The sequence below is a fragment of the Hyalella azteca genome, unplaced genomic scaffold, assembly GCF_000764305.2.
Source record: "Hyalella azteca isolate HAZT.00-mixed unplaced genomic scaffold, Hazt_2.0.2 contig12938, whole genome shotgun sequence".
In the NCBI taxonomy this organism is placed as follows: domain Eukaryota; kingdom Metazoa; phylum Arthropoda; class Malacostraca; order Amphipoda; family Hyalellidae; genus Hyalella; species Hyalella azteca.
Genome location: NW_025942878.1, coordinates 59,942 through 84,512, shown reverse-complemented (window position 1 = coordinate 84,512; position 24,571 = coordinate 59,942). Strand labels below are relative to the sequence as shown.

The 24,571-nt window shown below is 39.4% G+C and overlaps 2 protein-coding genes across 4 annotated transcripts; one reads left to right on the top strand and one right to left on the bottom strand.

Annotated features, from left to right (window-relative positions):
- Positions 1-1,168: 1,168 nt before the first annotated feature.
- On the bottom strand, positions 1,169-10,119 carry LOC108680986 (SVP1-like protein 2). Its single transcript, XM_018169924.2, has 6 exons — positions 10,094-10,119; positions 3,387-3,557; positions 3,144-3,218; positions 2,293-2,485; positions 1,306-1,507; positions 1,169-1,174 (listed from the first exon to the last, which is right to left on the bottom strand). Exons 2-6 carry the CDS (start codon positions 3,454-3,456, stop codon positions 1,169-1,171), a joined length of 546 nt encoding a protein of 181 aa, XP_018025413.1. The 5' UTR covers positions 3,457-3,557; positions 10,094-10,119.
- A 3,639-nt stretch (positions 10,120-13,758) lies between these two features.
- On the top strand, positions 13,759-23,870 carry LOC108680998. 3 transcript variants are annotated; one of them, XM_018169942.1, is made up of 3 exons: positions 13,759-14,091; positions 18,174-22,370; positions 22,513-23,870. In XM_018169942.1, the coding sequence occupies exons 2-3, from the start codon at positions 18,222-18,224 to the stop codon at positions 22,984-22,986; spliced, it is 4,623 nt and encodes a 1,540-aa protein (XP_018025431.1). In that variant the 5' UTR covers positions 13,759-14,091; positions 18,174-18,221; the 3' UTR covers positions 22,987-23,870. The 3 variants fall into 3 exon arrangements, with proteins under 3 accessions (XP_018025431.1, XP_018025424.1, XP_018025439.1); XM_018169935.2 differs by lacking the exon at positions 13,759-14,091 and adding an exon at positions 14,797-14,842; XM_018169950.2 differs by lacking the exon at positions 13,759-14,091 and adding an exon at positions 17,511-17,561.
- Positions 23,871-24,571: the final 701 nt, after the last annotated feature.

Sequence of the window (24,571 nt, the reverse complement as noted above, 5' to 3'; positions counted from 1 at the left end):
ATGAGGACATTATATAACTCTTACTCTTATACGAGTGCTTTTTATGAGGCAAGTTATATCACGCAGAGTCAGGTATGAGTGTTCTTTATGAGGACATATTCATTCTCCTTACTAATATACGAGTGCTTCATATAAACATACACGTATATGCGGTTATATAAACATGCCTCTTACTCATATACGAGGGCTTCATATAAACATACACGTATATGCGGTTATATAAACATGCCTCTTACTCATATACGAGGGCTTCATATAAACATACACGTATATGCGGTCATACAAACATGCCTCTTACTCATATACGAGGGCTTCATATAAACATACACGTATATGCGGTTATATAAACATGCCTCTTACTCNATCTCCCAAACTAATGAATGCAACTTGATAAAACTTGGAACACATATTCATTAGGACCCAACGTTGATGCTGTCTCTTATACACATCTAGATGTGTATAAGAGACAGATATAAACCCTGCACAGTTGACACCTGTTAGGTCTGTAAACAGGGCTATCATAATAAGGTAATAATAGTAATACAGGGAAAACTTGTATAATTTGAACATTTACATTAAATGGGGAAAGAGAGAAGAAAGAGGCAGTTTTCAATTTCCAGATTTGACAGGGAAATGAGGATATGCAGTAAGGAAATATAGACCTATTATTTCTATAGACTTTATGAGGGAAGGGTGGAAAAAAAAGTATAACTTTGTCCCTTTAGATGTGATTCTTCATTGATCGGTAGGATATTTAAATAAGATTTGTTGCTCCCTGAAGTCTAAAGGGGGAACAGTTCAACTATCTTTATACCTAATGGAAAATTGTTGCTGCTCTAGAACTGATACTTATGACCCAGGGGCGGGGTTAGTTTTCTCTCAATTTTATTCTTTGTATTTGCTGGAGGATGATGGCATTTAAAAAAATTAACCCTAATGCTTCACTGCCAGGTAAATGAAAATAGATACTGTAAAATTATGAAAAATTGAAACAAATTTGAATTTAAGAAAATATTCACAAAGCATGGAAAAAATTCAAAATTACTCACAACAATTTGAATGGATTCTCCATTGGTGGTGCAATAGCAACGCACATGCTGCTTCATAGCCAACTCAACAAAAACTTTTCAAGTGAAAATCAATAAAAATAACAAACTCGAATAAAATTTTACAGCTGATGGAGAAATCACCAACTACTTACAAAAGGTCACAGAGCAAGCGGTGCTTCATAGACAACAAAATGAAAACTAAAAGTAAAACAACAAACAAACTTGATTTTAATATTACAAATAAAGCAAAACTTGCCCGAGTACTGACAACAATTTGGACAGATCCTTCGGTTGTGCCAGGGTAGCAGAGCACATGCTGCTCGGCAAAGTCCCTGGACATCTGACAGAGCCCCTTGTCGTTGGGGCAGGTCGTGTAGGTCACGCCTCGCTGGATGTTGTTCAGAGGGAACAGCGACACGTCATATACTTCTATCTCACGCTGCATCACCATCACCAGTCTGGGAAAACATCATCACATTAATTTTTATAGTGAATAAATGAAGCTCTATCTCACGCTGCATCACCATCACCAGTCTGGGAAAACATCATCACATTAATTTTATAGTGAATAAATGAAGCTCTATCTCACGCTGCATCACCATCACCAGTCTGGGAATAAATCATTACATTAATATTTATAGTGAACTTCAAGCTCACAATGCATCACCATTGTCAGTCTGGGAATACATCATCATATTTATTTTATAGTGAACTTCAAGCTCACACTGCATCACCATTCTGGGAATATACATCAGATCACAATAATTTTAGTAGTAAAGATCAAGCTCTATTTCACGCTGCATCACCATCACCAGCCTGGGAATACATAATCACATTAATTTTATAGTGGAAATCATGCTAGATCTTGCATTGCAAGCCATCACCAGTCGGTATTCTATTGCAGCGCTATAACTATAAGAGCTGACACATCATACATATATATTATTTGATACTGCATCACCAATAATGTAAATAAATATTGTAATAAGGCTGCAATACATCATTTAATTTTTATAATTCTACATGCCCCCAAAAACAAAAAATATTTCAATCATCAAATGCATTCATTTAATTTCATCTAGGAATGAGGGCATAAAATGTCTGGAAGCATTTAATATATAAAAGGTGCAATATCACAATAACAATTATTAATCATAAAAATTAAGTAGTTTCATCATCTTTATTATAAAATTATTTGCTATGTAACAAGTTTGAGACCGTTTAACAAGAGGCAATGACTCACTTATCATCTCTAATTAGCAGGTTGAGTATGGGTGAAGGCACTTTGAAGCGCGCACCGAACACATTGGTGGAGAAGTTGTAGAGCATGGCAACGTTGTCAGGCATCTTGGGGCGCTTGCCCCCACCAGCCATCACCACAGCACAGCTGCTGTCTAACTGCTCCGCTACACGCACGCTGCCACAGACACTCCAGCCTGCGGGTGTTTGCTAATGACAGTTAACTGGACAATGCCTACCTGCACCAGCCCATAGGATTTTGCTGGTGAAGTGAACAATGTTGGTGCTAGCCTGCGGGCGTTTGCTGGTGACCTGGACAATGTCTGTATTCCAATTTGATAAGATATATACCCAAGTGCAAAGGAAAATTCTTGGGAAAATAAAGGCACCATAGCAGGTAACATATTTGGAAATATTTAATTATATGTATTGTGTTGATCTTTACATCATAAATTATTAAGTCTAAGTAGAGAATACAATGGAAGCCTTCTTGTATTGTGACAGCCAAGCAATACAGAGCAATTAAGAGGAACTGCTTTTCATAAAAAAAAACATTGAACTTTTTCCTGCCTTGCTAATTTTATAATCTCTATAGACAAACAGATTATATATTAAAATGATTTATATATATATATATATATATCCATGAGATAAGGAAAAAATATCTTATAAGTAGATAACTTCTTCTACCACTAATTTTGAAAGTAATGAAGCATATATAGTATATTATTTTATGAATATTGGAGCATTATTAAAAACTACCTACATAATTTAGTTGTCTGGAAGTGAAAAAAATTATTCTAGAAAAATACCCAACCATCCTGAGTCTCATAAGAGATTTAACTTTTAACTCACATAGACATTGGTAGAGTTCCAGCGGGTCAGTTTGGTATATACGCAGCCCCTCTTCCAGGCAAACTGTGAAGAAGGCTGCAGGAGAGGAAAGACATTAATTCAATGGTCTTGTTACACAGAAAATGACAATTTCAACAAAATCTGTAATTACTTCTGTCTCATTTATAACTGACTACTACTAAATAGCAGTTAGTTAATACTACTAATTAGTTAACTAAGAATGATCAGACTAGCAGTACATACTTTTGTTGCTGTTGAAGGAGATGCTGTGGATGTGGACAAGCTTGCGGGTGCTCTCGTGGGTGGCAGTCATGATGACCTACTTTCATCAATTAATCTAGGAAAATTAGGCTGAATTAATCACAACCTACAATTGGATCTAGCAATCAATTAAAATGTTAAACTTTATTTCACCTAAAAGAGAAAAAATGCATTAAAAGAAATTCATGCATCAATATGTATTTCTAAATTTTCTATTTTTTCATACTTAAAAATGTATATAGGATCACATTATAAATTACTTGTATATAAATAATATTAACATAAGATCTCATTATTTTATAACCGATTCATTGTACTTCATTATACTACGTACTATTTAAGACAGCTCGGACAAATTTACGGGCAGACTCGTGTCTGGTCTTGCAGCAGGTCTCACGGCCTATCTCCAAATTCAGTGACCAAGGAATATCTCCCAAACTAATGAATGCAACTTGATAAAACTTGGAACACATATTCATTAGGACCCAACGTTGATGTTTAGATTGTGAATTATTTTTAACTTTCACCTTCATTTGGAGTTATACAGCAATACAGACCAAAATTTGCAGTGATCAAACAATTTCTTCCTAACTACTGAACAGATTTGAACAAAATTTTGAAGATAAATTCCTTACCACCAAATGGTGATTTTTGGCCCATGAAAATTTATTCAAGTCAGAGTCATGTTCTGCACAAATCATCAAACATACAAACTTCTGACTTCAACTTCGCAGACTGCCGTCCCCCTATTGCCCCTTTCTTCCTCACCACCCCCCCCCCCAGATCTTTCCACTGCCCTCAGGGGGTAATTTCGCCCACTTTGGGAGCCACTGAACTAAACTAATCAAAATATTGCAAAACTAAAAAAGTGGTGTAATGTTCAACATTTTTACTATGTAGCATGAAGCAAATTAAGAAATCATACATTTGCTACCTCTAAAAAATCATTGAAGAAGTGCAAAAAGTGAGATTTTGAAAAAGTACCTCTGCTAAGGTCTGTAGCAAAAAGAATATTCTCAGTAGTACTAAAAAATTTTACTTACATAAAATTTGCACACAGGTGTTAGCTTAAAAACGTGATTGACGGAATTTGCATGTCTCAAAAAATGGCAGCCATTTCCGTATGATGGGATAATAAGGGACACCCCTAAAACAAAAAATTAATGCATCATCAGTCATTACAGAATTGTGCATAGAATGTCATGGATAGAATTGTGCACTGGGCAACATAGAATGAAAAGTAATTAACCTAAAATATGATTTATTTCACCAAAAATTATGATGGATGTCATTCAAATATTACTTTCTGTTTCAGGTATGTTTTTAGGATCTTTTTATATTATAGTCAATTCACTTGACCCAATTGAAATGGTGTGAAATTACAAGCTGTCCTGTAACATTACAGATACAGAAGAAATGCACAATGGCATGTTCATGGATAGGGTAATATCACATCAATAATACGATAATGTCTGGATATGGTAATATTACATCAATAATGGAAAAACCAGTAATAATCACAGAAAATCTCATATATTCTACATCATCTACAACAGAAGAGGAGGAGTTCAGAGTACTGTTTCAGAGTACTCATTAACACTCAGGAGCTAATATGTTATTACTTAATCGGCATGCTCAGACCATTTTTATTGTCTCAAAAATTCAAGGTGTGTCTTTTCTCATTTTGTGAATTCTTGTTTCATTTAAAAGTCAACTTGTCTCATATCCACTCATATCCAGGGTGCAGAGGGTGCAAGCAGTGTCGCCAAGAGAGTGATAATTAGTCCAACGCATTGCCAGCCATTTTCAAGATGCTTCATTGGGTAATTTTTAATGAGAAAATGCTGCAAGCAATTTTGCGCAAGCAACTCCCCTACTCTCTGCGCACTGCAAAACTTTCAATCATTGCAAACTTATTTCTGGAAAAGCTTCACTGCATCCTGATCCATTCAACGTACTGGAAACCTTACTGTGTGCGCTTGTTGTCTTTCAGATTTACAATTGCAATAATTTCAGATTAATTTCTAAAATGCAATAATTTCAATCCAAATGTGTCAGCAAGATCTTCTGAAGGCATAAATTTTGCTGCTGATGCATCACCAAAGATCTTTTGATAGTCACCCACTTTCTGTACCCTGGTGACTCGTATGGTTCCATAATATCTGGGACATAAGTTTCAAAGTACATGACACAACTCAGTTGTGTCCTGTACTTGTGATAAGAACTGGATAAGACTTATGTCATACAAGTCTTATCCAGTTCTTACATTTATTCCAGGACAAATTTTACCATCTGTCCTGTAATTTTTGACCTGGCAATTTCTCATCTCCTCCTGATTGTCCCCGTTTATTTCAAGAAAATTATTACAAGACGCAGCAATGAGCAATCTACTGGCATCCGTGATACTTATTGCATTACTACTTACTGTTCAATATAATTGGAAAATTCCTAATTCTTAGGTTATTACTAAAATCCTGTGGCTCATTTTAGTGTTATATTTTTGATAAATATGTAGTCTTATGGTTTGATCATGCACATAAGTAAACATACAGATGATGATACCATACCAATACCATGACAATTTAGAGGGAATCTTGGGGCCCCAAAAATGGCAAGAAATCAGTAGCTTGCAAAGTAGGTAGATATATTCCATGTCAGCTGAAATGCTGGTACAACTGGACCTGGTATACCTATAGCATAGCCTCATAGGACTTTCCAAGCAGTAAGAGCAAGAAATGAAATGGGTACCATAAAATGGGGTAACTTAGACCACTTTTTTTATAAATGATGCCATTTTTTTACTAGCTAAATTAAACTTGAATTGAAACATGCAAAATACAGGTCCATACTCTAACTTCACTCACCATAAATTGCTGGCTCCTGCCTCTCATAGTTTTTATGTTATTTCAAAAAAAGTGATGGTCTTTGTTACCCCAGCTCTTGGGGTATATTAGACTGGGTGGTAAAATCAATTATATTTTTGGTAAAATAACTCCAAATAACTCCAGGTTTTGGTGCATTGTAGTAGAACTCTTCTAGTTACATATGCAAATGACAAACTTGAGGAAAATGTCATAGTTTGCAAATGGGGGGCACCGCCCCATAATGAGGGAAATGTGACTAATTAGTTAAAAATTAAAAATTCTAAGACTCTGTAGAGTCTGAAACATAAAGAAAAAACATAAATAGGCTGTCAAACATAAAATATGTTATATATGGTAATTTTATATTAACTTCCAAGCCGGTCTATGTTACCCCATCAGGGCTGACATTAGGTGGTCTAAGTTCCCCCATTTGGGGGTGGATTAGATATGCAAACTTTTTAAATCTTTCTATTGTGTTATGTAGCCTCAGTATTAGGCCTTTAATGCCCATCGACAAAATTTTTCAATGCAGGTTAGGTCCAGTTAAGAACAGGTTCCATTAAAAATTTCCAATGCCGACCACCAAAAACGGATTTCAGATTCTTAATCTACACCCCAAAAAACATATAATTAAAAAAACACCCTTTTTTTCGATGCACTCAATCTAAAGTAATACCGGTAGGTACCATAAAACGTCCTTGGTGTTGGTAGCATTACTAGTGGGCCAATGGCCATGGTGCAGAAAGTGAGTTAATATTGAAGATTTTGGTGATGCATCAGCAGCAAAATTTATGCCTTCAGAAAATCTAGCTGACACATTTTGATTGAAATTATCGCATTTTAGAAATTGCTTTGTAATTATTGCAATTATTGCAAGCCTGAAAGAGTGCAAGCTCACACAGTAAGGTTTCCAGTACATTGGATGGATCAGGATGCAGTAAAGCTTGTCTGGAAATCAGTTGCAATGATGAGCATAAATGTTGCAGTGAGCCAGGGTCACTGTACGTCATAGTGTAAAACCAGAGATTTTTTATGATCAGTTCATTTTTAATTTCCTCATTCACTCACTACTTATAGAACTCAAAAATAAACTTGAAAACTCTAAAAAGTCTTGTCTTTGTCACCAAGCGTGGAAAACATCATCATTAGGGCCATGAGTGCCTGTGACTGGAGCTTTCCCACCATTTCCGCAACTGCAAGATTTACGCCAGATGAATTACCTCCCAGGCTAATACCTCCTATCTGATATTTAACAAATGTGCACAATTGGGCCGTGAGATTCCAAATGGAACCGCGAGATTTGAGAAACAAGTAGGAAAATTCCAATCCTGTTTGTCACTAATCACTATGCTGTACGTGGAGAGTAAGGGATTTACTATCAAAGTTGTTAGCTTGTTAGCAGCATTTTCTTGTTAAAAATTATCTGGCATTGCTGGCAACAGGCAAGGCATCTGAAAATGGCTGGCAATGCTTTGTGCTAAAAATCCGTATCTTGGCAATGCTGCTAGATGCCGAACAGGCAGAGGCAGTCTCTCACGAGGCGTGGCAAAAGTTAGTTGGCTGCAGGTATTCTGTTATGCTAGCACCCTGTCTGGAGCCTGGACTCCAAGACAAGTGGCCGTCACCTAGCCTAACTAGAAAATTGGCAAAAACCAGATTGAATGAGAGTACCATAAAATGGGGTTACTTTGACTGGCAGGGTAACTTTGACCACTTTTCGTTTTTTAACAAAAACTCCCAAAACTCAAAAACTATTTGACATAGAAAAATTTTGTCAATGGCCATCAAAGGCCTAATACTGAGGCTACATAACACAATAGAAAGATTTAAAAAGTTTGCATATCTAATAGGTTAAAAAATTAATAACGTGACCCACAAAAAAGAGCTATTATTTAAAGCCTGTTGGAGTACCCCCTATAATTTTTTTATTTTTTGGTAAAATAACTCCAGGTTTTGGTGCATTGTAGTAGAACTCTTCTAGTTTCATATGCAAATGACAAATTTTAGGAAAGTGTCATAGTTTGCAAATGGGGGGCACATAGGTACCTATATAACATATTTTATGTTTGATACACCTATTATGCTATTAATGTTTTTTCTTTATGTTTCAGACTCTACAGAGTCTTATATATGGTAATCTTAACTTAATTTCCAAGCGGGTCAATGTTACCCCGTCACCGCTGCTGCCTGCCATTAGGTGGTCACATAACAGGGGTGGAATACATCTACTTTTAACTGAAATTTTGCGGCGCGAGATCTCCCATTTATATGTAAGTTTGAAATCTCGCGGCTCGGAAGTCAGGTAAAATATATTGATTTAGAAATGTCGCGGCTCCAAAATGGGTCACGTGACGTGTGATGGAAGGGCAAGCCAGCGGTTGGCAGTTGTCGGCAGCAAAACGATAAAGAATAGTGCACCGGCCAATGTATCATTTGAGCTCATGTTGTTGCCACGTGCGGTTGTGCAGTGATAACTCCTAATCCCGTTTCCACAACAACTAGGCTTGGCGCCGGTCTGCGATGCATGGTGGCTTGATACCTGTAAGTATTCTTATCATCATATACATATGGCCTTATCATCTATTAATGTTTTTTCTTTATGTTTCAGACTCTACAGAGTCTTATATATGGTAATCTTAACTTAATTTCCAAGCGGGTCAATGTTACCCCGTCACGGCTGCCGCCTGCCATTAGGTGGTCACATTTTGCCCATTGGGGGGCAGCGCCCCCAATTTGCAAACTATGACACTTCCCACAAATTTGTCATTTGCATATGTAACTAGAAGAGTTCTACTATAATGCACCAAAACCTGGAGTTATTTTACCAAAAAATAAAATTGATTTTACCACCTGGTCAAAGAAACCCCAAGAGCTGGGGTAACAATGACCATAACTTTTTTTGAAATTACATCAAAACTATGAGAGGCAGGAGCCAGCAATTTATGGTGAGTGAAGCTAGCTGCTAGAGTATAGACCTGTATTTTGCATGTTTCAATTTAAGTTTAACTTATCTAGTAAAAAAATGGCATCATTTTGAAAAAAAAGTGGTCAAAGTTACCCCATTTTAAGGTATGAGACAAAAACGCCTGTGCTTGGGTTCAGTGAATTCACTGACTCTGAATTGAGGTACCTACCTATTATCTTTCATTAACGCCTGTGGCCCTGCGCTGTGGCGCTTTCCTAATTCAAGCAAATTTAAGAAAAAACGTCACATTTGTGCCTGCAATTTGTGTAAATCAAATCACCTGAGGCTGGAATGCTGAGAACTGAGAAACTATCAAGTAGCTATCAGCTTAGTTCAGCTACATTCAGATTTAACATTCTACAATTATACAATACATTATATTTCAAAGCAGGATGACAAAGAATGTTTTATCTATAATTGCAAATAAACATTTTCAAGGAAAAAACAGTCTTACAAAAAAAAATTGAATAAACTTGCAACTTTATGGAGCTTGCACAAAGACCAAAGTCACAAACAGAACTTGTTTCCCACATTACGACTGACGCTCAAATTCGCGATTAAACGTGTGTAACAACTGTTCATTATTATACTAACAACCAAAACTACTTAGAGAGGAAGAGAGCACTAAAATACAAGCGACTGGCAACTTTATGGAGCTTGCACAAAGACCAAAGTCACAAACAGAACTTGTTTCCCACATTACGGCTGACGCTCAAATTCGCGATTAAACTTCTGTAACAACTGTTCATTATTATACTAACAACCAAAACTACTTAGAGAGGAAGAGAGCACTAAAATACAAGCGACTGGCGTAACTTGCACTACAAGACACATTGACACAAAGAACATTTACCACTTACCACTACCAGTAGCAGAATAGCACTCTAAATGTTAGTTATTAAGTAGGTACCTACGCAATTTCGAAATTTACAGGGAACTTTTCTTTGCGATCAGCTGTTATTGTTCCGTTTACAAAAACAGAAAAAAATACTCTCAGCATAACCACGTTGTTAATATTACACTAAGTTAACTTAAATATCATATAAAGATTAAAAAATAAAATTCTGCAATATTTTTAGGAATAAATTGATAAAATTAGTATTTGTTTAGGGTAATTATTTTACGTTTTTTCGTTGTTCCGAATGATTCACGTTGCGTTGTTGCCATAGAATTTTGAAAACATAAATGTGCATCCTCCATTACAGTCTCCACGAGCCAGCCATTCGTGTTTTGTGACGGTGATGTATTTTGTATGATTCACTGGTTTCGCAGGAAAGTTCTTTATAATCATTGTCTGTATATTGATCCAATTTTATTAGTAGTTTTCTCCACTCCCAGGCTTCCTGAGCGACTGAGCCAAAGTTATTATTTTCGGAAGATGATTGTCCTGACTAACCTACGTAGTTAGGTTAGGTAGTCTATAGAATTATAATGTATAGGTAGTTGCTTATGAGTTACGATCTTTGCCTAAGTTACCAATCCTAGTAATAGTGATTCATACTGAATCATTGAATGTGAAGTTACACGGTCTGTGCTTGTGCATAGTGTCAATTTATTTTTTTCCCGGAATTTTCTCGTCTCGTTTCGTCTGTCCCGGTTCATTTCGAGAAAATTATTTCGAGACGCAGGAGTCTATTGGTTACCACTGTGCAGAGAGTGGATGAATATTGCAAGATCTTTGGCGACGTTTCAGTAGCAAAATTTACGCCTTAAGAAGATCTTGCCAACACATTTAGATTGAAATTCTTGCATTTAATATATTTGTCAGTCTTGGCCAACTATTTAAAAAAAGTAAAGTTTCCAGTATATTGGATGGATCAGGATGCAGTGAAGCTTGTCCAGAAATCAGTTGCGATGAGTTCCCGCCAAAAAAATGTAAACATCAAGTTTACGATTACGTAGTTGCGGTCACATTAGAGCGGTCAGACTGTATTATCACATGTTCAGTTGACACTTGCTGTACAATCGGACTGTTTTTAGGGTAAAATTAGTTATTTGGAGTAACACGTTTATGCAACCTTGTAAATAAGTTTGTGGCTTGTAAATAGTTTTTCATTACTCAGCGTAAATGGCTTTTCATTAAAAATTACCCGGCAACGCATCTTAAAATTACCCGGCGACACTTAGGGCTTAAAAACCCATATATTGGCGATGCTGCATCCACACTCTGCACCCTGGAACCAGGGAAGGTTTGTTATGGAGTCATCACTCCTGTTGATATTGGAGCTGATATATCTGCTATGGAGAAGCGTGTTAAAGTAGATAGTCCTTGTAAATTTGTGAAAATGGAGAGGTTACGCAAAAATCTAGAAGGTAAGCCTGTGCCCTCTAGTCTCTACCTCAATTAGGGTGGTTTTTGAGGGTGGGCAGCTTCCTAATAGAATGAAAATTGGCTATATTGCCTACTCCATCTGCCCCTACATCTTTCTTCCATTGCAATGCTACCATTGCCAACGGTATGGTCACTCGGCAGATGGCTGCAATAGTAAGAAGAGATGTCTCGTGTGTGCTGAAGAACATCATTACAAGGAATGCACAAGCAAGCAGCCAAAATGTGCCAACTGTGGTGGAACACATAAAGCCAACTTCCCAGAGTGCCCTAGGGCCCCAGGGCATGCCCAACAAGTGAGACCTAGCAACACTAATAATGTGAGTACCAATTTTATACGTGGGAACAGTGAATTGGTTCACCACCCCCACTCAAGGTGGTATGCCTGGTCACATGACTAGCTTGATGAATGCACCTGCAGATCTGCCATCAGATCCAGTATGCCTTGAGAGGAGATATGGACAGAGATTTCTGGGAGAACATAATGGCAGAGTGTCAGCTGATGTCCACCACCAATTGAATAGTCCTATTCAGGGATTCTCCTCTCCAATGTACAGTCAAGTAGTCTCAAATCAGCCCTTAGTGCCACTGTGCAGAGAGTGGATGAATATTGCAAGATCTTTAGCGACGCTTCAGTAGCAAAATTTACGCCTTCAGAAGATCTTGCCGACACATTTAGATTGAAATTCTTGCATTTAATATATTTGTCAGTCTTCGGCCAACTATTTAAAAAAAAGTAAGGTTTCCGGTTTGTTGGATGGATCAGGTCAGTTTATTTTGCCTTCCTTAACTGTCAGGCTTTAGTTTACAACCAGATAAGACTCCTGGCAGATGATTTGTCTACCAGGAATTCTGCAGCCCAAAAATGCTGGAAAAGCTTGTGTTCTAACTTAACAAGTAGATTATTTCCATGCCCAACACCTGCTACCTTCTCTACTATAATCTATCTTCTTAACCTTTTCTCTTTTTTGTGCCAAAATATTTGTTCCTTCTTGATTACCTACTTATCAAATTCATGTACTCATAGTAATTACTTTACATTGCTTCTTACTTGTTTACGTTTATAAGATATGAAAATGAATGAAAATTTCTAACAAAAATTATATACATGGAACCAGACTGTAAAATGAGGCCCTCTAGGTAGAGATCTTTCAAATGTTCCATTAGCTACCTTGAGCTTAACTTGGCATCTTTTGTTAATTGCTGGTCCAATTACCATTAATCGATCTTGAGTTTATAATTGCATTTCTACTGCCTTTGTGAAACTGATACATATAATTCAATTTTCCTAATTACTAGCACAGAAGTAGTAAAAAAGTTGCATGCAGTGCACAGAAAACATGGCATTTTTTTAGAACCTTTAATCTATATACTCATAAGAAACAGCCGACCATAATCATTTCACTGTGTTCTTAACATTACCCTACAATGTGATTGCTTCAGAAACCCTCTTAGTGTCAATGAGTTAATGGAAAAATCTAAGCAAAAGTCGTTTTTGAGATGTAATTCCAGGATGTTTTAGGTGTGAAATAAATTTGTTAAGTCAATTCATTTGCCAAGTCATAAATATTCTGTCTAATTTGCCCATTTATTCACCTAATAAATATTAATTGAATCATTTCAATCATTTTGCCAGTTGTTTGCCATGTAATTTTTTTTTTTAGTTTTTGCTATACCTATTTATGTTGATGCTTGTGTTCAGATGCGACTGTGATAAGAATGCATTAATGTAAACAATTAGTTATTTCCATTTAATGCTGCCATTTTAGCTGATCTAAAAACAAAATCATAAAATTCAAAGCTATTCTGCCAATGTTTTCTGAGAGCCCCAAGATTTTAGATTAAACCCAAATTTGGGATTTTGTAACATTAAAATTTCAAATTGTTTCTCTTTTTTCAAAATTGTTTCTCTCCATCGAAATCTATGTAGATCTTTGGATTAGTGATATTAGATTGGTAGGTCGACTAAACTATCTTCAAGTAGACTAGGTATATTTAGTTCTGTTATAAAATGGGCAAAGTCACAATTGTATTCCTATATAGTTTAATAATTATAGCTTTAATTTGATGTAAACTTATAATATTTTGAATAATAATTTTTATAATATTTTATATACTCATACCTTGAGATTCCCTTATATGAATGCATATAAAATAAAGTTATTATATTGTGATGAAACCTTCTGCATTTTTTCCAGTATCTAATTAAAACTACAGCATTTTACCTACTGAGTGTTGGATGTGGTAAATTATTTTAAAACATTTTTAAAGTTGTAAATCAGTAAAAAAGTGGAATTCAGCTTGTTGGAGGCGTCTGAAAATTACTTCACAAACTTCAGCAAGTGATCAAACCTGTGTCAGTGATTTGAACTTAAACTTAAACCCTAAATTTAGGCTCCTACTTGAACTTCAACTAGCGACCAAATTCCTCAAGTTACAAGCTGCTGGACTAGTGACCCAACTCCAAGTTTCATCATTAGCTGTGGAGGGTGAACCTCATCTGTGTTGACGCCATCACCTCTGCAACAGGTAAGATGCTAATATTAATTATATTATTATATACTTTTTATTATTTATATCCATTATCAAGATGAATATGAGAGGTAAGAGTCTATAGTATAATTATACAATTTACACCCTTCATTATTTCAACACAATTAATAATTATATAGTCATGATAGATTATGCACGCCTTTTGCTGTTATTGGGCACGAGTTGTGCCGTTATTGGTCACATGTGACGCCATTATTGGGCATGTGTGGGGCTGTTATTGGGCACGCGTTGCGCTGTTATTGGGCACGAGTTGTGCCGTTATTGGGCACGAGTTGCGCTGTTATTGGGCACGAGTTGTGCCGTTATTGGGCACGCGTTGCGCTGTTATTGGGCACGAGTTGTGCCGTTATTGGGCACGTGTGACGCCATTATTTGGCATGTGTGGTGCCGTTCGCTGTTATTAGGCACGCGTGGCGACGTTATTGGGCATAAGTGGCGCTGTTATTGGGCACGTGTGGCGCTGTTATTGGGCACGTGTGGCGCCGTTATTGGGCACGTGTGGCGCTGTTATTGGGCACGTATGGCGCCGGTATTGGGCACGCGTGGCGCTGTTATAGGGCACGTGTGGCGCCGGTATATAGGGCACGCGTGGCGCTGTTATAGGGCGCTCGTAGCGTTGTCCTTGATCGTACCTCGCTACCTCCATGCAGTTGTCACTTGTCAGTGCCGTGGTAGACGTGGAGGAGAGCGGTCGTGTGGTGTCATGCCGTCCAAGAAGAACAGAAGCGTGAGTGCGTCTTAGGTAACGTCAATGCCACTTGAGTCGCCACAGCACTTAGGTCGCCAGCCTTTTAACAGAAACTATTCTGGCAATCGAACCCTTCAAATCGTAGTCCTGACCAGTATTTTATGTTTTTTGTTGACGAGCGGCGAGTTAAATGCTGAATGGCGACTCAAGTGTCATTGACGGTATTTGTGCTCTAATTAATCATTGTGGTTCATTTATTGAGTGTTATTTACACGAGTCAAGTTGCGACTGCAAGCAAAGTTCTTAAGTTTATTAGAGTTCTTTTTTTCGCGGTTTGTTCATGTTTTTTGTGAAAAAAAATTCATCGGAATTCAATGCATAAATTATCGCGCCCAATTTTTTTTAGTTCATTGTAGTTATTTTCGCCTACAAACCAGCAAACCGCAAGTTGTGGTGCCCTGAGAGATCGAGTCTTCAGTGCAGCTGACGAATTAGTGACTTGAATTAATCCCAGTTTCTATTTTTTTATTTTGTGTAGTAACTATCGGTGTACGTTTCATTTATTGACGTTTATTTTCGCCCACACCTTGCCTAGTTTAAAGAGGAATAATTCTGAAGGGAATTCTCTCACGACTGATGGTGGGCCTGGGAGAGGAAGGCTCTTATCTCGGCTCGAGTTGTGGTTACCTTATCTTCGTTTACGCTCACGTGCAGATAACACCTTATAAATAACGCTATTTGCGTCACGCTACGTTAATTCACATAAAAATTGCGTTAAATAGCGTTATTTGGTGACCGTAATGAACTACGCAGGTACCTGCGACACTGAGGGCGACGACGTTTTTGTTTCGTATGTTTGATTTATAATTAATACGGCTAATACGCGCGTATTTCTCGCGTGCTATAGCAATGCTCAGAAATAAGTTCGTATAAATCGAAGTGCTGGGCTAGATAATGATTATTTGATATTGAAATAATATAAGTGTTCGGTATATTGAATATAATTATATCTATATGTCTAACCAATATTTATATGCCTATACAATATACTACAATATTTTTACAATAATTTTACAATAACAATAATTTATAACAATAATATACGTTATTAGGCAATTGAAAGAAAATTTTGAAATAATTATATCCTTAACAATTGACATCTTTGACTGATGAATTAACATTTTGTGTTTGAATGTTGTTGCAATGATATTCGCATGATTTAATATCAATTTGTATGAATTTTTCGATGTAAATTCAGAAATGATGTGTAGTTGATGAGGTAATTGAACCTGATAAGTGGCACAGCTGATGAGGAGTCAGCAGTTGTTGATCACGAGCTCGCCTCATCATCAGCAGGCGAACATCAGCTGCCGACCTCGCTTGGGAGCAGGAATTTTTAGTGAGAGAGTTTGTCTTGAAGATGTGAACCAAGAATGCTTCCTACCTCGAATGGTTCATACAGCGAATGGTTCCTACCGCGAATGGTTCCCACCACGTATGGTTCCTACCGCGAATGGTTCCTGCCACGAATGGTTCCTTATTACGAACGGTTCCCCGCAAATGGTTCTCCGCTATGGTGACCTGAACGTTCCGTGCACCATCTCGTTTGGACCGTGAACGTTCCGTGCACCATCTCGTTTGGACCGTGAACGTTCCGTGTACCATTGCGTTGGCACCGTGAACGTTCCGTGTACCATCGCGTTGGGACCGTGAACGTTCTGTGCAATATCGCGTTGGGACCGTGAACGTTCTGTGCAATATCGCGTTGGGACCGTGAACGTTCCGTGCAATATCGCGTTGGGACCGTGAACGTTCCGTGCAATATCGCGTTGGGACCGTGAACGTTCCGTGCAATATCGCGTTGGGACCGTGAACGTTCCGTGCAATATCGCGTTGGGACCATGAACGTTCCGTGCAATATCGCGTTTGGACCGTGAAAGTTCCGTGCAATATCGCGTTTGGACCGTGAACGTTCCGTGCAACTATTGCACAAATATCGTGTCTGCAAAACTCGCATGGGAGACTCCAAGTCCACAATTCCATAGCAAGCAATGACCCAAACATATACAATGAAATCAGTAATGATTTATCTGCTGAATACAATTATAATAATAAATAAACCCTGCATGCAGTTGTAGGTGTGATGTTTACACATTTTGTTAACGTACTTGTGCAAGTCTTTTAGTCGTATTTTAATTTTTTAGACCTTGAATATCAGGTTTACGAATAGGCAAGCGTATATATGCTTGTTGTATAAATCTGTTGGGAACTGGTTTTACTCATCATCGCCTTCAGATTTATTTGGCCACGTTCGCGCACAGAAAAGTAAGTGGGTCGCATTGACCAAATAGTGACACACTTTCTTACCACAGCGCGAGCAGAGAGCGCACATACCGCTGATACGACGGTTTCTTTTCTATCGCTTAAAACCCGCCAGTTATTAGCACCGGAGATGAAACTTACCTCTCATTTTATGTTTACAAGGAAAGTCACGTCGCTATTGTTGTTATTATCATTATCTTACCTTGGTGATTAATTGTGTGTGATTATCTCCTTGCTTCACGCATGTCTTCATAACATCAGTGGTTGTTGATGAGATCCGTTATCTCGCTCCACGTCTTGCGCTTATCAGTTTATCGTTCAGCACAGCGTATGTCTCAGGGTTTGGGATATTCGATGCAGTTTCATACCAGTTGCGTTGGCGATGCAAACGCGTGCAGTATATTAGAGCATGGGGCCTTAGTTATACTAAAATTAAGTAAGTTAAGTTATTCAAATTAATCATGAATCGCCAAATTAAAACATATGAATGAGGTAAAACTGAACAGACAAACGTAACTATTTACAATTTCGAGGGGATAAATATCCTTTCTATTTCATATCCCCATGAAATTATAAGTAGATGGGTTTGTCTGCTCATGTCTACCTCATTCTTATTAATCAAGTCAGTGACGCATTCGTGTTGCAGCCGTAACTCCATGTGCCAGCTGTTAGGCAAAGTTGCAGCAATAACTCCACGTTGTAGAAATAAATGCGAGTTACAGCATAATGACGACATGAGTTATAACCCTAAACTTCCATCTAGTTAATATTTGTTCCATGTTAAGGGCACATTGCAAGCTCTATGTCTACGGAGACTCGTAGTTCTGTACGCAATTATTTGTATAGTCCACTATATATGCACTAATAACGTGTTTTCTTCAATTTTTCATCTTGTATCCTGACACTCTTTTCCTGTTTTAATGATTTTTATTTAATTGGATGTTTAATTTGAATTTGCGCGTAATTTTTGTTCCTTTTGGTTTTGATGCATTATTAGACATCTTCATGCTACAGCAAAGAATTGATTCAGTTTATCTTCCCTCAACAGAGTTTCATCAGAAGGAAGCCTTCAGAACCAAGAAACAATCCCGGCAAAATGACCGAGAAAGGGCACATTCTCACCCAATTTGAAGAAGTGTATGGGAAGCACCTGGAGCATGAGGTCATAAAAACCATCCTCCAAAGTGTTCAATGGAACACGAAAACCGCCCTCGAGGCCTTCAGCTCCATGGTAGACGAGGCCAGCCTTTCTGTCGCCGCGAAGGCAAAAATCGCCAAACTTGCTAGTCTCACCGTCTGCTCAAACGGACCTCAAGAAAACCTAGAGTTCGCAATTATTCCTGATGCTGAAGCAACTTCTCTGCTTCACAACCCTACCCCACCTTCAGTTCCGCACAACTCACCTTCAGTTTTGCCTAAAATAAACTCATCTCAAGACTACCGGAACTGTCAAGCAGACAAGAGGAATTCGTCTAACGATTCAAGTGTTGGGGCGGAGGCCATGGGTCGAACATCCCCAACCGAATGGCCCCAGACGAAGACCTTCAAAGCGAACAACAACAACGTAAACTGCAAGGTCACAAACTTGTCCCGGAACCCAACCTTTACAAACGAACATCGCACATATGACAAATTCCTCAGCGATGCCACTCAGCTCAAGAAAGGCCTGCCTGTGTCGGAGGCGAACAAGTCTAATCACATGATGGCCATGTCGGTAACAGAGAAGCCCACATGCATGATGCAGCTCATAGAAGTGATGCTCAGCAACGGTACCGAGATCCTTGTCATCATGCGGGGGTTACCGGGCAGTGGTAAATCCACACTTGCTAGGAAAATTACCAACGGCCGCGGGATCATCTTGAGTGCTGATGATTTCTTTGTGACCGCCAGCGGACACTACGCCTACAACCCTGACCAGATCTCGGAGGCCCATGAGTGGGCCCAGCGTAAAGCTCGCGACGCAATCAGGCGCCACGTGAACCCCGTCGTCATCGATAACACTAACCTGCAGAAGTGGGAAATGAGACCCTATGTTTTGATGGCTCTCGAAATGAATTATAAAGTTGAATTTTTAGAGCCAGATACGTCGTGGAGGTATAACAGTAGGGAATTAGCTCGTAGAACCAGGCATAACGTTCCAAGGGAAAAAATAGAATCTATGATGGATAGATTTGAAAGGAATGTGAAATTGAAAGATTTCGATATTCCAGCTAAATTTCTTAATAATGTTAATTGCAATTTTACTAACAAAGTTAGTAACACAACAAATGGGGTAGCTTTCAGTCATCTTCAAAAGGGTTATAACGTACCATCGTTCACTCCTGGCAGATCAAATTTTAGCGTTCCCTGTTCATTACCCATCGTAGCTAAAATCCATCAATCTTCGGTGCTTGCTCCTCCTGATTCTTCCAACAGTATTCCATCTGCTACGCGTGCCTCTCTTCCTTATTCCTCCACATCACCACCTTCAGCATCTGCGTTATCAAATGATTCCTCCACCTTACTACATGAGTTCTCTCCTTCACCACGCGTTTCTCCATCGGCACCACCTGAATCACCAAGAGCACCTCTTGCTACCTCAACGGCATCACCTATACCTTCAACTGAACATGTGGATTCGTGCTCTTCACCTCCGCATTCTGCCCCTCTTCTTCTTAGCGATTCCGTACCGCATGGTCTGACTTTACAATCCTCGGCTGAAATTTTTGATAAAGAGGCCTCTTCTACTGCTCATATTGCTCTTGCCTCGCTCATTTCCACTGCAGCCTCCGTTTCCACTGCCACCTCCATTTCCACTGCCACCTCCATTTCCACTGCAGTCCCCATTCCTACTGGAGTCCCCATTTCCTCTGCCGCCTCCATTTCCACTGCAGTCCCCATTTCCACGGCAGCCCCCATTCCTACTGCAGCTACCATTTCTGCAGCCGATAATATTCCTACTGTCGCTCCTATTTCTGAGTTTTCAGTAAAGGCAATAGTTAATGCCTACAAGGAAAGCCTTGAGAGCGACTATTTGGTTCCATCGCGTGAAGCCTCTCCCGTTATATTCGACAGCGACGAGTTCGAAGATATCGTCGACAGCTTAGACGTGGAGGTTGGTAAGCAGATTCAGAAGACGGGTGAGACCAGTAGACCGCCACCTGTCGAAGATGAACAGAATGATTCGGCCACCGAAGACGCTAAAATGTACCAGCTATGTGAGGACTTGGAAGACAAACTCGGTGATACCATATCGTCCTTAATTCGTCCTACGCTTGTTAGAGCCACCGAAGATTATCATAACGATAACGCCTTTGACGGAGAAAGTTCATTGTTGCCTAACCTTGACACGCCTACGCGGAAGAGTATAAAAGTCCCTGACCTGGACACCGTGACCGAAGAAATTACGCAGGACCTTAGTAAATTAAATACCCGCGAGGATGACGCGGCGGGTTCTGTCTCGGATGCGACGTCTAACGATGCTTCGAGTGTGGAGCTCGTGAAGGAGGACGATGCGTTGGAAAAGGTTCACGAAGACGAATGGGATTGCGTACGTGATTCCAGCAAGGTCTCCTGGGACGAAGAAACGGAAGGAAAACTTCCTTCTTTCGAAGCTCCGTTAGAAGCGCGTGCCGTTACTCGGGTTCGAAAACACCAATCGAATGATGACGATCTCGTGGAAGTCATAGATTTGAAGAAACCATCTAATGAGCCGGTGGTTGATGATGGATGGAACGCGAGCCCCGACGTCAACAGCTGGAATGATGACACAGATTATAATTTTCAAATCACAGCTATGCGTCAAACAGGTGCCGTACCAAAGAGAAGTCGAGAACCAAAGAAGGACACTCCCTGTCGCCCGCATGCTTCTGACTCTAGCTTTGGTAGCATCATTCATAACAATCTGGTGGAACATTTAGAAAAAAGCTCGCAGACTGACTTCAATATAACTCTCGGTGTTAATTCACTAACTGTTCTGTTCGGTAACGCCCGCGGCTTCGTGTCGAGCGGTCCTCCTGACGTGACGGTGGAAGGTCCCATGACGCGCGGTAGTCTGCGCCTCGATAAGGGCACCATGACGGACGAGCTGCAAGTACAGGACGTAAAGGCCGAAGTTCAGCACTTGAAATGCTTCTTTCCTAGCATTCCTGACGACAGCCTCGAAGACATCCTCGAGAAATGCAACAATGACGTGGACTGGGCCATGAACGTTTTATTAGATGGCGGATATAAAATTGCTGGGGATGGCGGCGAGTTGATTGATTACTCGTTCCCTGATTCAGGCAAGTCAAGTTGCTCCAACTCCTTGATGAGTTCAAGCTCGGAACTGCCGTCCAGGTCGTCGTCTCCGAACAGAATTAAGAAGAAAACAAGGCGCAGAAAAAATAAAGCGAAACGTCAGCCGTGCGAAGAGTTCCCTTCCCTAAGCCGGTCTCCGCTTCTCAAGCTCCAGACGAAGGATAGTGAACTGAGATCCACTTCTTCGTCACCGGCGTTGGGGAAAAGCGCTTCACCATCAAACTCTGATGGGGTCTCCAATTCAGCTGAAAATAGTGTTTCGGTTGACGATTATAAGAACTTTGATAAGGTATCGCTTGAACTTGATTCCTTATTCGCGCATCAGTTGGTAAACATTTTTGGGCCAGTCGGCAATCTGGATTTGAATCATTCGTTCACTGCCGGTGAACGTAGAATTTACCTCCCGCTTCGTCTGTGCAAAGAAATTCATGAAGTGTGGAACCAGACGATGAGTAAAGATTTGGGGCAGCAAGACTCCAGGACCCACCAACTTCATATTTCCGACGCGGCTTATGCCATGCAACTGCAGATGGAAGAAGACAACCACAAGACCAACAGAGATGGCAGTGGAAGCAGCGGCAGCCCTCCTAGTTTTTTTGAAGGTTTCGGTTGCAGTGAACCACCCACAAGCCTTCGGGAAATCATGGACCTTGAGAAAGCCTTCCAGCGCAGCGTCAAGAAGGACCCTATGAACAGCATGGCTCTCCGGCTCTCAGAGCGACGGCTGTGCAGCGAGTTCACCCACGTGGACGCGAACGTGGTGAAGGATACGCTCATGGAATGCAAAGGGAAGTACGAAGATGCCATGGCCATCCTCGTGGCCAACTTTGGGGCGGCACCCGTGGGCGGCCAAAAGCCCGTTACCGAGATGGCCGAGGCGGTCAGAGATACCGAGGAGATGGCGCTCCTGGAACAACAACTCAGGCAGGATATGGACTCCGGCTCTTCCATCATCGAGAATACCAAGGTAACTTCCTCGATTATATGACCTGTTCTTTATAAGTAATGAAATATAACTGTTTTATAAAATATCATGTTCTAACCTTTGAAGTTTCAGCTTTGACTCATTAGATTTGACTATAATTGATAGTAATGTCCAACCCTTCCAGGGCATGTGGGGCGAGTACGAGCTGTACCAAAGTCTGCGCAAGACTACGCTGGAAAAAGCCAGCCTCGTGACAGGCCCGAACGCCCCGCTCATCAAGAGCCACTACATGCAGCAGGCCGCGCAGTTCGCCCTCAAGATGAAGGCTGCCGAAGACGAAACGAACATGAAGGTCCTGCAGCAGCGCAACTTGGGACGTGATCCTAACACGCTGGATCTGCACGTCCTGACGGTTCCTGCCAGTCTGCTGGCCTGTGAGAGGTTCTTGCAGGAGAGGCTGCAGGCCCTGCAGACGTATGCTGACGCGGGAGGTCCTCGCAAGATGACCCTGACTTTCATCACAGGATGGGGCAGACATTCACAGCAGGGCAAGAGTAAAATTAGGCCTGCTGTACGGAATTTGCTGGAAAAGAAGGGGTATAGGATTAGGACTGAGGAAAAGAATCCGGGTGTTATAACCTGTATTATATCCCTCTGATGGCTCGCCATCGTCGCGCTTCTTTGCCGAACACGAGGCGTGACGTCTCGATTTTACGCTCTCAGTTGTCCGGTGTTTTATGTACATAAATTTTCAATTGTGTTGATTTGCGTTAATTGTATTAGGGGTTATTCATGTATTTTGCACCATTTTTGCCGGCTTTTAAGATACTATAGGGATGAAATATTTTTAGACCAACTTCACTTCGTTCTTGAAAATAATATTGCGAACTAAATCAATTCTTTGGCATCACTTTTTAGTATGAGTGTTAGTATTGATTATTTCGGTGATTTTTTTAAGCACAAATTTTAGCTTTCTATTTTGCAATACGTGCATAATAATTGTATTCTACATTAATTACGAGCTACCATGCTTTTAACTTAACGTTGATTTTTTTATCGTTGTTAGCTGCATTTAACTTGTCGTATTAATGTTGATGGCTGTTTAATGTTGGCTTTTGTGTGTGTGAAATTCTTTGCAATCCGCAATTGTTAAATATTTGTACTTTTTAATACGTGTACTATTAGTAATAAGTGAATGTGTTTAAAGTCCAAACTTCTAGCGTGTGCCGACGAAAAACTTCGGATCCCTCTGAAGTATTTTAATATTCTTGAACAGTAAATTTTATTTTCATTATTGTAACGAAAAATTCTGCAAGATAAACTTGATTATCAGTCTTATGGTAATTGCATTAACGTCTTTAATTAATTATGAGCTCCATTGATTAGTTATTTTAAATCTAAGCTCCATGAGTTCACTCCATGATTTTCCTCATTGAATTCGAAATCCGCAAGTTCAACATTATTAGTTCGGCTTCAAATTTGCCTATCCAATTGTCACTTGTGTATTATGATTTGCTTTTCAATTGAATATTCAACAGATAACCACAATTTTATTTATTTTCTTTCGTTTGTAAGGGCTTTACTTCTTAACGATAAAAATTCATTAGTCAGTCTCAAACTCGATTTTGATATGAAAATAATCGCTATATTCACAGCAATGAACGTCGTACAAAACGTTGAATATCGAGCTAGGATACGCTTCACTGCAATGAACGTTGTATAAAAACGTTAAATATCGAGCTAGGATACGCTTCACTGCAATGAACTTCGTTCAAAAAATGGTGAATATCAAGCCATATAATTGCAGCTACATTATCGTATAAAGCTACAACAACTAATTAAGGCTACAGCATATAATTGCCGTTACACTGTCCTAAAAATCTACTCCGTAGAAATACAGCAGTAGAAAAATGTAGTAGATATAAATGTAAAAGATGAATGAATGATTGAAAGTCTTGGAGACTCGTGAGAAATTAGGAATACCTATACGAAAATTCTTGAATAAAGCATAATAAATGACTATAAAATTTACGGGAGATGAAAATTGAATTAAGAAATGAATGAATAGAGAGAAGTACACTTGCACAGTTAATTAACAGTAAATGATATATTTAATATGAATGATTAGAAAATGCTTTAAAACTGAACCAAAAAAGCATGTAAATGAACTGTGTATACATTATGAATGGGAAATGCATGCAAAATTCATAAGTGTAAAGTTAGCGATAAATTCACAAATGGGA

What these genes read in the sequence shown, in the direction of transcription:
- LOC108680986 (XM_018169924.2), bottom strand. Translation starts at nt 3,456, where the DNA reads ATGACTGCCACCCACGAGAGCACCCGCAAGCTTGTCCACATCCACAGC. An exon ending in GGAACTCTACCAATGTCTAT is followed by an intron (nt 2,486 to 3,143) that starts GTGAGTTAAAAG and finishes AAACACCCGCAG; the next exon opens with GCTGGAGTGTCTGTGGCAGC. An exon ending in CTGCTAATTAGAGATGATAA is followed by an intron (nt 1,508 to 2,292) that starts GTGAGTCATTGC and finishes ATGTTTTCCCAG; the next exon opens with ACTGGTGATGGTGATGCAGC.
- LOC108680998 (XM_018169935.2), top strand. Translation starts at nt 14,819, where the DNA reads ATGCCGTCCAAGAAGAACAGAAGC. An exon ending in CGTCCAAGAAGAACAGAAGC is followed by an intron (nt 14,843 to 18,173) that starts GTGAGTGCGTCT and finishes TTCCCTCAACAG; the next exon opens with AGTTTCATCAGAAGGAAGCC. An exon ending in CCATCATCGAGAATACCAAG is followed by an intron (nt 22,371 to 22,512) that starts GTAACTTCCTCG and finishes CAACCCTTCCAG; the next exon opens with GGCATGTGGGGCGAGTACGA.